Below are 15,613 nucleotides of genomic sequence, written 5' to 3'. Positions count from 1 at the left end.
GAAATTTCACAGGGCCCCAGCCCTAGATGAAGAACTACAAGCAAATAAGGAATGCTGGCAGTGGGAAAGTCAGTCCTCCACAGAAATGAGCCCCTTAATTGAGTAGCCAATACCAAGTGGACAGCCCTGAAATCATATACATACAAGTAACATAAACAGATTTAGCATATATATATATATATATATATATATATATATATATATATATATATATCTTTCTCTCTTTGCCCTCCCCCTCTCTCTATGTATAACTAACTCTTTTTTTAAATAAAGGACGTGATTTGAGAGTGGGGTAAAGGATCCCTGGGAAGAGTTGAAAGAAGGAAAAGGAAGGAGGAAAATGATGTAATTATATTTTAATTTAAAAAAGGTCTGTTTTTAGAACTATGTAAAGAGCAGATAGCAGAGTGCACACTAATTAGCATCCTCTCTGCCCATACCCAATTGCTCAATGCAAACAGCTATGAACCCAACAATTGCTCTGATTGTTCTCTCTCCTGTGTGGTGTGTGTCTACACGCGTGGGTGCGTGTGGAAGGGAGAGGCCGACATCAGCTATCTTCCACATTATTTTGGAGACAGCATCTCTCACTGAACTTAGAGATCCCCAATTTGGCTACATTAGTTAGCCAGCAAGCCCCGGGGATCTTCTTCTCTCTTCCTTCCCTAGTTCTGGGATTACAAGTGTGTACCACCATGCTTAACTTCTTGTGTGGGTTCTACGGATACACAGTCAAATGGCAAACACTTTACTGACGCTACCACCCTTAGCCCAGCGGTGGTAACCATCTTCTTTATTAAGAGGTAGCCGCCATATTTTTGCTGTTGTTCTTGCTTGTTCCCCTCCCCTATGCTATCACTCCTCTGATCAGAGTTTTAAAGTGCACTGAAGTGGCAGCACACAAGAGCTACCCTTTGCAAAGTCCTTTGGAAAGACAGTGACATTCATACACATGTGGCAGTTCACCATGGAGAAAAGTGGTCACAGGGAGAGAAAATGGCCAACTCAATACCTCAGCTGCATTGAAGAGGACCCAGGACCAAAGGAAAGGGAATGCTGGGGAAGACAGTAACATCTAGAACCTGCAAACCTCAGGCCAGGGCAGAGGCACTCAGGGTCTCATTGTGGGGAAGCCTGCCCAGTAGCCACAGCTCCCAGCAGCCCAGCACCCACTTCCTGGGATGCTGGGGCCACACTTACCTGCTTGCCGGATGGGACCACTGTCTGTGCTTCCTCCAAAGCCAAACTTGTCACAGAAGGGAGGAGCCCAGTGGGCTTCACAGTGGCAGTTCTTCCTGTTGTTACATACCTTTGGGGCAGAAATGGAGAAAAACATCCAGAGGGGACAGGGTCAGGACACACGAGGGCAAGGGTGCTTTAATAGATCTCCCTCAGCAACACACATAGACCTTGAGAATCAGCTCCAAACAGCACCAGCAGTGAGTCAGGTAGAGCTGAGAGCGGTACAGCCTGCTTGTGCTGGGAGCTGCTGTTGGGAGCCAGCTCCTGGAAAGCTGTGGATTTGCCTTTTTTGTGTTAAGGAAGGACCCAGAATCAGACCACTGTGGCACAGACCTATCTCTTTCAGACAAGAGATTCAGGGCAGACTCCAATGATAGGGCTGGGATAGGGAAATAAGCCTATTGCTGGGCTTCTGATTTTCTGATGTCTGAGGAAGTTCACAGGGGTCTGTTAATATTTCTGTGAGCCTACTCTTGTCCCCAAATGCCCACTCTTTTAGCCCCCTGGGGCCATTACCTGCCTCCTAGTCACAGCACATAATAGGCAAAGACAGTAGAATTCTTACTTGTGAAGAAGATGGCAGGAGAGGGCGCCTTTGCCCTTGCTGTTCCTGGATAATGCACCCTCTAGTGGGAGACCAGAGTTCCCATGGATGGACCCAGGAGCCTACTTGACAAGGGTCACCCATGGTGGTTCTTCTGCTTGGACTCACTATTGATGTTTACATAACGCACCCAACTGGATATGAACCAACTGACTTTGAGTGTGAAGACCACCTTTTTATCTTATATTTTAATATGTTTATATAAATAAATATATTTATATTTATTATAAGTTATAAATATATATGTATATTTTATATATTATGTTCTTTTTTATTTTAATTTTTGAGACAGGGTCTTCTATAACCAAGATTGGCCCTGAACTAGCTATGTGGGCAAGAATGATGTCAAATTTCTGATTCTTCTGCATCTACCTTCTGAGTCCTGGGAGATTCTAGGTGTGTCTCACCACACCCACTTTCTGAGGTACATAGGATCACACTTGGGACTTTGTACATGCTAGGTGAACAGTCTACAAACAGAGTTAAAGTAGTGTATAGGTCTTGTTTTATGGGAAGTAGGCTGAGCTTTGGGAGCCTTAGATAAAGGCCCATCTGAGAAACTAGGGAGGGGCAGGACAGTGTAGGATGACTGGAGAGAGCTGCCCGCATCAAGGACTGTGATCCCAGATGGCTACCTGGTGTGTATACCTCCCTTCCACTTACATGCTGTAAGTCACAGATGATGAACTTCTGGGTGGTTCGTTGTATGGAAGTCAGTGGAACCAGTGAACCGACTCTAGGGCCTTGCATAAAAACACTGGGGACAATTATATGCCTGAATATTGGGAGGCAAACAAGACATTGACAGTCTGTTGTCTTGTTTGTGGTGGCTCCCTGATCTCACTGGCTTCAGGTGAAGAATCCAATCACTTGTTCAGTGGTTTCAACCAAGCCTGGGATGCACTTTCTAGGACACTCCCACTCATTAGGACTCTGTCTTTTACAGAGCACCTGTGATCACTAGGTTACAGATGTCTTTCTAAAGGTTTTAAGGGATGGACTAACCCAGTTCTTTTGTTTTAGTGATGAGGACAAGGCTCATGTAGCAGGGATGGTGTGTCCACAATACCGTGATCAAGAGCAAGTAGGAAATATTGCTCTTTAACGTTGGTGGTGCATCCTGCATATGTGGCGAACCATCCATGAGGCTCACACCCTGCCTGGTGTGGTCTTAGCTTAAGGCAGGAAACCCCTATCTAGATTCTCTACTTGGAAGTACTGGTGGTGAGTCTGGTCTCATCATAGAGGGATTGGGGCCAAGCTACTTGTTATTGAAATGTCTTAGCTTCTTTTCTGATGTAATAAATTATTCTGAAAGAAAAGAAATGTAAAGGAGAAAGTTTATTTTGGCTCTTGGTTCCAAGTCTATCATAATATGGAATCATGGTGATACTAGTTTGAAACTGGCAGTCACATCACATTCATAGTCAAGAGTTTGGGAGCCATGAATGCTGTGCTCAGCTCACTTTTATTTTTGATACGGTTCAGGATTCCAGCCCAGGGAATGACACCACCTACAGTGGGCAGGTCTTTCCACCTCAACTAGCCTAGTAGTGATAATCTTCCACAGGCATCCTCAGAGGCTCATCTCCCAGGAGACTCTAGATATCAGGAAGTTAATACTATTACACTAAGTCATAGCTGGCTGTTCTGGAAAATATGGTCCTTAGAGTTTGCCAACATGTATAAGAGACCTATAGATACTAGAGAGATAGAGGCCTCTGTTCTACTTTCTCTGGGCCAGCAAGGTTACTATGGACACACCCTCACATTGGCCTCATCAGTTAAAAAAAAAAGGGCCTGGCTAGTTCATCTATTGCCATTAGAAAGAAATCTATAATTCAATGAAGACATGAAGAGATTCCTTTTGATACTGAGTCAGCTAAATACAACATCAACACTCCTGTCTGAGGCAGTCTGGCGATCTATCATGGTTACAGCGTGGGGCTTTTACAAAGACCCCCATAATCCCAAGTGTCTAGATATTCTAAAAATACAATTTATAGCACAGTCTCTGTAGAAAAGGCTTCCAGGGGACAAATGAGCCACTGGTGTGGCTAATCAAGATTAATATCATCCCATTGGAAAAAAAATTAACTGCATCAGGAAAAATAAATTATGTTTCGAACAATTAGAGTCCTTTTCTTCTTCCCTAAATCTTCTCTGAACTCGGCAGCATGGGGTAGTCAAAACCCATGGCAAGGGCATTCAAGAACATGTGGTGGTGGATCTGAAGTCCTCCTTTTTATCCTTCTTGTAAGTTTCTCAGTGGAGCTGAGTTTGGGCTGTTGGGAGCCAGAGGGACAACCCTGCTTGAAATGCTAATGTGAGCCCTTTGTGAGGCAAGGTTAGCTCTGAAATTACTTTGAAGATGACAAAATTCTTTCTTTATATTGCAGAATGTTAATTCAAAAGATAATTACCTCTCAATCTGATTTTCTTTGTTAAATGAAAGTGACATTTCTCCTGCTACATAAAGGTCAGAGACAGTTAACACCTCTGAAAGAGAACATTGAGAAGGCACTCACTGACTACTGTAGTTTTAAGAAAGCCTGGCTAGCAGGGTCTGGAGAGATGGCTGGGCGGTTAAGAGCACTTGATGCTCTTGCACAGGTCCTGGGTTTGGTTTCTAGAATCTACACAGTAGCTCACGATCATCCCTAATTCCACTTCCAGGGAATCTGACCATCTCTCTGGTTTCTGTGGGTACCAGGCACACAAATACATACATGTAGGCAAAATATTCAAGCACATAAAATAAATACATCAGAAAATATAAAAACTCTTAGCTGGGTGTGGGCAGGCTGAGAAGGAACTGATCTACTCACCCCTCGGCCGTGGCACTGCATCGCACACTTATGAACGCCGAAGACACTGATATTCTGACATTGACGATTGAGGCAGATCTGTGAGAGACACAGTACAGACTCAGTACCTCTGCTCCCCTCCCTCACGCAGGCAAAGCAGGAGGTCTGAGAGTGGCTCAGTTAATAATATATTTGCTGTGCAAACCTAAGGACCTGAGTTCAATCCCCAGAGCCAGTGTTAAAAAACAAAACAAAACTGAAACAAGACCCCAAATCCAAAACTCCAAGTGTGGTGCTGTGTACTTATGGAGATAGGTGGATCTCTGGTGCTTGCTGGCTAGCCATCCTAACCTAGTTAAGTGAACCCTGGGTTCTAGTGAGAGAGCCTGTCTTAAAAAACAAGATGGCTGTCACCAAAGGAGACCAAAAGTTCACCTCTGGCTTCCACAGGTCACAAACATGTACACATATTTGCACATCCTCCATACATAGACATGAAAGAGAAAGCAAGGAAAACTTGGAAGGAGGCTCTCATTTTAGACAGCATGGAAGGAGCAGGATAACTTCTATTGCTTGCACAGACACAGCTCCTGGGGTCAGACTCAACACTTTGTCCAATGTGAACAGTACTGAGTTCTTTATATTTAATGCCACTTAAGATAGTTCTAGTGGAAGTGAGAAATTATAACTGATTTTCTCACAAATTTTATTCAGGGCTTTGGGTCACTGCTGTCACAAGGAATTGGCAGAAAGCTCCCCAGGGTCCTGCTTATCCAGGCACTACAGAGGCTGCATTCAGATTTTCTGACTGGCCTAGGCCAGTTGAAAATGGCTGCCTCTTAAGCAGTACTCAGTATCTTTCTCTCCTGAAACTTCATAGGTTAGTGGAGAGAAAGAAAGAAGAGTTCAAAGTTTAGTATACAGAGTGGTTTCATCAAGTATAGCCTTCCTGTGGGCAGGTGGCCATCTCATCCCAACAGTTCACAGAGGGCAGAGTGAGTACCCTTCAGAGAAAGCAGTAGTAGAGGTCAGGGAAGGGTGAGACTGGTGTGTCTTTGTTGATAAAGATATCCCAGGGGGAGATGATTCTGTCAGTGAAGTGCTTGCCCTGCCATTAGGAGGGCCTGAATTAGAGCCTCGGAACCCACATAAACAGTGGAGTAGGGTTGTGTGTGTTTGTGATCCTACAGCTGGGGAAGTGCAAACAGGAAGATCCATGGGGGCCTCACTGTCCAGCCAGTCTGGCCTACTTGGTAAGTTTCAGACAGGTGGGAGTGTCTCAAAGAAGAAAAAAGAAGTGGACAGCTCAGGAGGAACCATACCCAAGGCTGTCCTCTGGTCTCCACATGTATGTGCACACATATGTATCTTCACACACAAGGGCACACACCTATATACATGTGAGGAAAAAGAAGCTTCAGGGAGGGCACTGAACACAGAAGGATTCTTCTGGGAGTGCCCTGTGTAGCCTTGATCCTATTAGCAAGGTCAAAGACACCTGCACATGCAGCAGCATTCTTGGGATTCCAGCATTTGAATACAGAGGCCTGGCTTCTCAGACCATAGTATACAAAATGGCTGTTATAACGTCAAGGCATGAGCAGACACTAATGTGCTTAAGGGAACCAGAAGGATGTGGAATCTTCCTCAAAGTGTCTGGGGCTGGAGAGACGGTGGCTGAGCATTTAAGAGCTCCACTCTTCTTCCAGAGGACTCATGTTTGATTCCCAGCACCCATGTGGTGGTTTATAACTGCCTAAAACTTCAGTCCTGGGGACCTAATGTCTTTTTCTGGCTTATGGGGGTACCAGGCATGTATGTGGTGCATAGACATACAGGTAAGCAAAATACTCATACACATTAAAAGAAAAATAATTTTAAGAAAGAAGAAAGAGTGTCTGTGGCTCAGGACACATGGGAGGCACATGTACAGGGCATCTCTGCCTCCAGGGTTTTGTGAGGAAAACCTTGGGTTCTGTCCTTTTTTCACCATGACCTCTGAGAGGGACTTCATGATCCTGGGAAGAACGAGCCCTAAATATGCCAGATGGTTTATCATTTTTTCCCTTGAAACATTGAATTAATTTGCTATCATTTAATCTGATGGAAAATTTGATGAAAAGACAAGCAAAAGCAAAACAGAGAGTGGAGAGGGAGCTCAGTCTGTGGAGTATGTGCTGTGCAAGCAGGAGAACAGGACTCTGTCTCAAAGAGGGGCAAAAGAAAGGAAAGAAAGAAAGAAATGCTTAAAGGAATGTAGTTAAGATTGTCCATGGGGCCCAGGAGAGTGCATGTGTGCGCACACACACACACACACACACACACACACACACACACACACACACACACACACACCACGCATATAGCATATGCTTATACATGCACACACAGAATCCATACACAAGTGTACACATATCCATGCACACCCACCCCACACACACCTTCACACATGCACACATATAAACCAGTGTGGCAGAACACAAAAACTCTAGCTTCTTTAAAATTTTTGAACTTTCTTTTAACTCTCAAGCCATTTCAGCCTTCCTCTTCCCTGTTCTCCCAAAGGATTCTCCTGTCTCTCGGCTCATTCCATCCCTTCCTCTGTCCCTCTTTTCTCTGAAGAGTCTCTGAAGAGGCATCTGTCTTCCCATCTTGACCAGGTGAGAACAAGCTCCCAAGAGCTCTGGCATGTGTGTCCCCAGAGCAAGAGGCTCCACAGTTGTGTTTCTTTAGGAAGTCACTCACTGGCAGACAGCCCTCTTGAATCCCAGGGTAAAAACAACATTGTCCCCACATCTGCACCTCAATGTTCAGACTGGGACCTCAGCCTCACTGACTTTTTCTTCTAGGTACAAATATTTGGATCCCAGAGTCCGAATTCCAAGTAGTTTTAGGGAGATCAGCTGACTGCATCCCCTAGTGCCTAAGCAGGCTTTTGCAGTGGGCTGTGCTCCAGACTTACATTAGGACGCGAGTGGGAACTGGGTTCTTACTTTTCCTTCTGCACACTTGGTTCCTGCAAGCACAAGCCCTGGGTCCGGCATGTCGTCACCCAAGTACACATGGGTCCCCCGGCACAGAATCCGACCTCCTTCCTGCTGCGGGATATTTGTTTCTATGGAAACAGCATTGGTACCAATGACGGGTCGGCTGGCACCACCTTGACACTGGATTTTTCCACACTTGGCATCTCTGGAAGGGCAAGAATAGACAGGCTCAGAAGAAGGGCAGCAGTGGCCGCCATGTGAGCAGGCTTGGTGCCATCGTGGCCGGGGGTGTGGCCTTGTACCTCAGTTCACACTTGACGAAGGAGCTCTTGGAGTCTTTGCCACAGTTGCCGTAAGGATCTCCTGCAGAGTTGACTCTCTCAAAGCAGATGCCAGGAGCCGGTTTAGCACCTGGAACAGAAGCACAGTGGCACCTCCCTTGTCACTACTTCTGATTTTTTCTAAACAGCACTGGGCTGGGGCTGGGGCTGGGATGGGGGTGGGGGTGGGGGTGGGGAAGGAGTATTCTATGTTTAGCAGCACAGAGTACCCAGCCAGCTCAGGAGTGGGCCGGAGCAATCCTGGAGGGATCTAAAGCTGGCATTCTCTCTCAGCCCCACTCAGAGGCCTACTCATTCCTCTGTGTTGTAGACTTAGATGTGTGACCCAAGGTATGTGCAAACTCTCAAGAGATTAGGCCTGGCTGTGCAATCCGGTCAGGTCAAGAGCAGGAAGGAGTTGGCTGGCTGGCTGTAGACGAGGGGAAGCTACTCTCTGTAGCAACATCCCACACAATTCCGGTGAGAAAAGGCAAACTAGGCAGGCTCCAAGGAGTAGTAATGACTAATGTATGTGTGTGTGTGTGGAGGGGGGGGAGAGCGAGAGGAGGAGAGGGAGGCAGAAATCCTTTGTTTTCAGTCCCACAGAGGTCCAAGAGTAAGCCCTGGCTTTAATGAATGGTCATTTCTGTCTCTACAGGCTATTGCTTTGTAATATCCAATAGTCACTGTGCATACAAGGAGATGTGGTGGTGTTGGTGGTGGAGCCAAGAAGTGGGCATTTTAACAAACACATCTTCTTGGCAGGGAAAGAGAAGGCATGATTGAGGGCTGCAAAGCCAAAGCTTTAGAGGGCTCTTATACTTAACAGCCATAACAGTATCTTTTGGCAGCAGTGAGGGGGTCAGGAGAATAGGGCAGGTCAAACCATGCCTGGCTATGTGGTCTTGGCCTGCCTTCCCTTCCATATCAGCGTCTGGTTTGGATACTTCCTTTCACAGCACTCTCAATGACTAGGAGGTGACTTTCCAAAGTTCAGAACTGCCCTGTGTCCTCTGCTCCCAACTCCATGGGGAGTCTCTGTTGGCCTTCCAAGGTGACAATGCAATCTAGGGTCCAATCAGACTTGGTCCATGGCCAGGGTTCCTTTCCCCCTTCTCAGTCACACCATTGTTCCTTAACCTGTGCTGGACCCTTATCAGCTACTAGCAGAAAAGCCTGCCTCATTCGACAGCAAAAGCACACACAACTCACCATTGCACCCTCTTCCCATGGGAGTGGGCCTGTGCCTGGCCTTGACCTCTGTACTAGCCGGCCCATTCCAGACTTTCTGCTTCTTCTGTTTTGAGACAGGGTCTCACTATACAGATCTGGATGTCCTGGAACTCATTATATAGACCAGGCTACTTTAGAACTCACAGAGATCCACCGGCCTGCCTCACATGTGCTGGGATAAAAGGTTTGTGCCACCCGACTACACCTTTCTTTATGCCTTGTAAGCATTTGAGATAGGCTCAATTGCTCCTTGCTCAGGTACACCAGTCCAAGCCAGAACCAATGCCCTGGTGCAGAAAAAGACAAGCACTCGGTCTCTGCGGCATCTCCTTTTCTACCACAGACTTCATCTCCTTCACTTGGTTCTGTGTCCACTGACCCTTTCCTGATGACTCGCTTGACTGATTATGATGCCAGCTGCTCCTCGCTTCTCTCTCAGATAGTGGCCATCTGCGCTGCTCCCCCAGAGAGTCTGTGCACGCCCAGGGGGATGTCCCTCCAACTGTGAGATACTGCAGAGAGGCACTAGATAGTTTCAAACCTTTTGGTTGACTCTTCTTATCCAAGGAAAGGAAAAAAAAACCCAAAAGATGAATTTTAGAGAGGGGCTGGAGAGATAGTTGGGCTGTTAAAATTCTTCTCAGGAACAGAGTTCAGATTTTCAACCTCCCTGTACAAAGCCAGGCACAGTAACATGCACCTGTGATCTCAGTGCTAAGGAGGCAGAGGCAGGAGGATTCCTATGCTGGCTAGTCAGCTTAGCTGAGCTGTTAAACTCTGGGTTTAGGGAGAGTGTGTCTTAGAAAACAAAGATTGTGAATAACACTGGATATCTTGCCTGTGTGCATGCACAAAAAGGTATATATAAGCACACAAACACGCTACCCACCCCCGAATGTGACTTGTAAAAAGATGTCAGTTTCTGAGGTAAGAAGCTTCCTGTAATTTGGCCAATAAAGTGTTCTCTCCAGCACCTTGAACTCAGCATCCTGAGTGTAACTTTGTGTCTCTTCCAGGAGGTGATGAGGAACAGGAGACTCTGTGTTACAGTTTGCTATTGATACATGCATAGCCAGGACACGTCTGTCCACGAGCACAGCAATGGCTTATGATGAGAAAAGGGAACTGCCGGGTAGATGGGAGCAAGGCGTGGCTTCTTCTGCCATTGTAAACTGGGAGACAGGATAGAGTTGCCGGACTGCGGCACAGGCCAGGTCTATGCCACAACCCTGTATCCTTTCTGTGTTCCTGTCTATGGAGAGCATGATGGGATGTTTTACCCTCTCTGTCCTTCAGGAGCCTGGACTGGTCATTCCCATGGACACCTTGAAGCTGCTCTTTTAACTGGGTGGTGGGAGGTGGGGCAGAAGGCAGGGAGGGAGTGAGCAGAGCTCTGTGGGAAATGCTGGTCGTCATCCAATCGCCTGGTGTTTCCTACTGTAGAGTCTCTGGGTTGTGAGGAGATGCGTCTCACAAGAAACAGGTATTTCAAGGCTAAAGAGGAAGTTGAATCAAACTTACGATGATACACAGTTGAAACTGTCCAATTTTCATTCCTCATTTGACTATCTCCAATTTTAGGCTGTAGGCTGATGCTATGCAGGGTTCTGGGTTACTTTCTGGGACCAATATGCTCCCAGATAGAGCTCATGGGCACTTCTTAAAACTGCACCCTACCCAACCCCCCAGTGTAGCTCACCAGCCTCTTCCTTCTATGGAGTCACTTCCTTATATCGGAGAGCCAATACAGAGGGATTTCCCTTGATTATTTGAAGCAAACTCTGCTTTATTAACAATGGGTAGCAGTGTAGAAGATATGAGATTGTTTGATGGTGGTGCCCAGTATTTCTATTATACTCCTGCTTCCAGGAACAGTACATTTTTCTTACAGAAAGCCCATTTTACATGGACAGGTATAATAGCCTGGAATATACTGGAAATATCCTGGAGTCTGTGGACTTTCCAATGCAATGCCAGAGGGATGGATGCTAAGACCCTTTTCTGGCCAGAGCAGTCTATCTCAAAGTTATATGATAGGGTCAATGCTGGGTGCATGGTTGAAATCAATCAGTATGTTTTATGGATCTAGGACTGCTGGGTCCCTCAGGACGTTCTTCCGTTTCTTCCTCCCCATGGAGGCTGGTCACGATCCTTTCTTCTTTTCCTCTTTCTCTCATGAATCTTGTATTTTATCATACTTTTTGTTTTGTTCTTGTTTTTGGCCTACTGTCTACCAATAGCATTGCAGTCATGAAAAAATGAACATAAGGCCGCTGGGACAGCCTCCTGTCTCTAACACTCCCAGAGGCCACCATTTGTACTCTGCAATCTGTGAAGACATCTCAGAGTTGTGTTTGTAGCTGTGGATTTTCTCTTGTTCCTTGGCATCAAATGAAATGCCGCTGTGCCACCCTGCATAAGTCACACAAAGACCGAGGCTTTGCTTTTGGGATAAATTGCTGCTCACTCAGAGATGAAGCCCAAGTTATAAAAACTCAGAAGCAAGGGAATGAATTCCACTGTAAATGGAATGCAGCTTGACTTTCAAAGGACTCATCGCCAAAGGAAAGGCACAAAAGGAAACTGAGTCGCAAGCTGATGCTCTTAATCTCTCACTAGTCCATCAGGACAACGGCATGCTAGTGTTCTGCAAGGCTACTCTGTGTCAGCTGCCAGCTGGTAATTCTCTTTGAAGCAGAATGGTCTAGAATTTGAAAAGCACAGGTCTTGTCTGTCCACTTGACAGACACTGCAGAGGCAGACATGTGGGCTCAAAGTTGTACTTCCAGGTTCTGGGCTGTGTGTCTTCCTGAAGGTGAGAGATTGGACATCTATCTCAAGGGCAGAAAGGCAAGAGTTTCCTTATCGCTCCAGTGCTACATCCATTAAAGCCTTTGGGTTTTTATTAACAGAACATTCAGTGCTCAGACACTAGCAGGAGATAAAACAGCCTCTTGGAGGGAGTCTTGACACAGCCCGGCATTTTAATCGCAGGTGTTGGCTTCGAGTGCCAAGGCTCACACTCGCCACTGAGTCTGGAAGTCCTCAGTGTCATGATGTCCTTTGTAAAGGGACTGAAGACGATGGCGTTTTGAATGAAGCCCCAAGCTTACTCATCCTGGCCCTCTCCTTCAGCTGATCAGCATCTGCAAACAGCACTCTAGTTCAGGCTCCTTGGCTCTCCCCTCTCTCAACTCCTGTCACCTAAATCCATAGACAAAGGCATTGGCATCTGCCCCTCTGTTCTCTCCAAGTTGGCCTTTGCCTTTGTCAGGAAATGAAGTTCAAATGAACAAATTCTATCATTTCCTTCCACACAATGGGACAAGATCCTCCTGATTCCCCAACTATATACCTCTTGGCAAAATACCTTTTCTTCCTCTCTGTAACTGTCAGCTACTGTAGGTGATCAGTACATACAAGGCCCCATGGATTTCAAGTAAACAAGCTCATTTAAACCAGCCTTGGAGATAAACACTGAATATTTATCAGCCCATAAAACCCACTTGGCCAGATGACATGGCATAAATCAAATGAGAGATTCTGGTGGGTGATAATATTGATAATTATATGTTTGGGGACCTCTCTAGTGACTCTTGGCACATGTCGATTACATAACACACCTATGAGGTGAACTGACAAGTAACGTTCACCATCACTAGGCCAGAGAGTTTGGCAAACAACACTGATGAAAGCAAAATCTGCAGCCTGAAGAGAAATCCCAGCTCTCTTTTAGCAGGAGTAAAGGTCATGCCGCTCCAAGAGAGTCTTCCAGAATATTAAGACTGAACTGGGGATAAGAAGCTCAATGCAGAGAACATTTACGTCTGGGATAACCAACATGTGGAATCTTGAGATGCTGGGCTAGGGAGACAGCTCAGCGGGTAAAGTGTTTGCAGTGCAAGCAGGAGAACCTGAGTTCAGATCTCTAGCACCCATGTAAAAAGCTGGGCCTCGCAGAACATGCCAGAGATCCCAGTAGTAGAAAGAGAGACAGGAAGGTCGCCGGAACCCCCTGGCTCTTGCTTTAGCTAAACCAGTGTTCGGGTTCACGAGAGACTGTCTCAGAAAATAAAGAAGAGAGTGACACTTGATGTAATCTTCTGTCCTTAACTTGTGCTCCAGTGTGCATGTGTGTATGTGTGCACACACACTCGCACGTGCACACATACACAGAGATGTGATAGAAAAAGAAAACTGTTCCAGATAGCAGGAAGATCTTCAACACTATCAGTAAAAATAGTTAGATTATAAAACAAGTAAGTGAACAAACCCACAGGAGGTATTCTGAAAATTCTTCACAGGGCCACTGAGGAGTTGCAGGCACATGTTTTGAATTTTCTATGGCTTTATTTTTAGGGAGACTTGGAAGCAGGAGTATTCTATTGAGATCTAATGCTGGACCAAGAAAAGCCCATCTCAAAAAGGGAATAGTTAGCTGGAAGGAAAAGCTTTATCCGGTCAGCTTTGGGTAGCCAGTTCTGAAGCATGAGTAACAGACATCCTAGATGTAACCAGAGAATTCAGTGTGACTCAACAACTTGGACAGGTCACTTGGGTGTGAAGGGCATAGCTGTCCAAGCAACAACTCAAGGAGTTCTAGAATCCTGAGTGACCCTATTCCCTGGAGGTCTTCAATGGCCCTTACACAACATGGTCCAGATCTGGGCTCTGGCTGCTAAGTAGAAGATGAGACACTGCAAATGCATCCTCCCTGAATCATGGAAAGTTCATTTGAACCAACCGGTACAGCACTATAATGCTCTCGGTCCAGCACATCTGGCTGGCTAAGGCCCAGCCCAGGAAGTCACCTCTGCCTCTGGGACTACATCCACCCAGGGCAGGGCTTAGGAGTAGTGGTAGAGAGGATGGGACATTGAGGGAGTTGCATCCTGAGCAAAGCATGCTGGGACCACAGGGACACACAGGAAGTGTGTTCCTCTGGCGCAAGCAGGCTCTTGAGTCAGCATCTTCCACCCAACAGGATATCAGCACATATTTAACAAACCATGAATGAAAGATGAGAAATCTCTGCTGCTGTCCAAGTCACGGCTTTGTACAGACAGAACTACCCGGACTTCCTGCCTTGGCCCTGCCACCCCTGGGTGATCTCTACCCCATCCTGGATGCTGGAAACACTTGTAGTCTCATCCAGATGACTACTGCAGGGCAGTTTCTCTCAGATTACTTCAATTTGGCCACTCTCCATCCCAATCCAAGCTGTCTCTCCTCTCTCCACCACATCTTACCCATTGTCCTGTCCTCTCAGAACCTTTCTACAAGCCCCAAAGCTGTGAGCATCTCTTGAGAGCACACTTACATGGAACTGATTGAGTTTAGAGTTACATAGGTGCTAAGCATCAGGACTGGGTCCTTCATGCACTCTACTACATAGAAGAGTATGGGTTACATTAATGTTAGGTGCATGGTGTGGTGAGTGTTTGACTAGGAATGTCCCCCATAGACTCATGTGTATGGATGGTTGGCTCATAGGGAGTGTCATTATTAGGAGGTGTGGCCTTGTTGGAGGAAATGCAGTCACTGTTGGTGTGGGGTTTGAGGTCTCTTATGCTCAAGCTATATGTAGGGTGGCACACAGATACTTCTGCTGTCTGCAGATCAAGATGTAGAACTCTTAGCTCCTGTAGCACCATGTCTGCTTGCGTGCTGTTTTGCTTCCCCACAGGATGATAATGGACTAAACATCTTGAAAACGTAAGCCGGGACCAATTAAATGTTTTTCCTTATAAGAGTTACAGTAGTCATGGTGTCTCTGTCCACACCTCTCCCTACTCCCTGGCCCGCCCCTTGAATAGGCATATGATGCCAGAGATTGACATTGGCTGTCTTCCTCTGTCACTTCTTTTCCTTATTTTTGAGACAGGTTCTCTCATGTACAGGGCCTAGTGACTAGGAAGGATGGCTATAGTAGAACCTAGGGATCCTCTGTCTCTGTGTCTACAGGGCAGGGACTATAGTCTTATGCTGCCATGTCAGCTTTTTGCGTGTGTGTGTGTGTGTGTGTGTGTGTGTGTGTGTGTGTGTGTGTGTGTGTGTGTGTGTATGTATGTATGTATGTAAATATATATCAGGACTCAGGTCTGCTTGCTTGGTCAGTACTTTACTGACTGAGCCATCTCCCAGCCCCATTGTTCTCAATTTCTGTCCATCTGTCTACCTGTTTCCCCTCCTTTTTTATTTATTTCCCCTTGATAAGTACCTGCCTTGGTCACCATGACAGCCAGCAGAGTTACATAGCACAATGGCTTGGGGAACACTGTGCTGTTCCATCTGAGCTCATTCTGGTGCAAGGGCCAGGTCTCATAGCACAGCTGGGCACCGAAAAGCTCCGAGGGCTGGGTGCGCTGGCCAAGGACAGCTCCCATACAGGAAGCAGCAGACTAGCCACTGCAACTTTAG

At 46.3% G+C, this 15,613-nt stretch overlaps 1 protein-coding gene across 1 annotated transcript in view; it reads right to left on the bottom strand.

Moving 5' to 3' along the window:
- Window positions 1–15,613, bottom strand: part of Adam12 (ADAM metallopeptidase domain 12) — a 190,044-nt gene that overhangs the window by 16,743 nt on the left and 157,688 nt on the right. The window contains exons 15-18 of the mRNA XM_032895048.1: window positions 7,943–8,051; window positions 7,647–7,845; window positions 4,675–4,752; window positions 1,201–1,309 (exon numbers count right to left, since the gene is read on the bottom strand). Coding sequence (XP_032750939.1) covers window positions 1,201–1,309; window positions 4,675–4,752; window positions 7,647–7,845; window positions 7,943–8,051 — 495 coding nt within the window. The remainder of the gene's footprint in view (window positions 1–1,200; window positions 1,310–4,674; window positions 4,753–7,646; window positions 7,846–7,942; window positions 8,052–15,613) is intronic.

This window comes from Rattus rattus, chromosome 2, assembly GCF_011064425.1.
Source record: "Rattus rattus isolate New Zealand chromosome 2, Rrattus_CSIRO_v1, whole genome shotgun sequence".
In the NCBI taxonomy this organism is placed as follows: domain Eukaryota; kingdom Metazoa; phylum Chordata; class Mammalia; order Rodentia; family Muridae; genus Rattus; species Rattus rattus.
The sequence above is the reverse complement of the archived record's forward strand: the minus strand, read 5'-3'. Positions and strand labels throughout refer to the sequence as shown.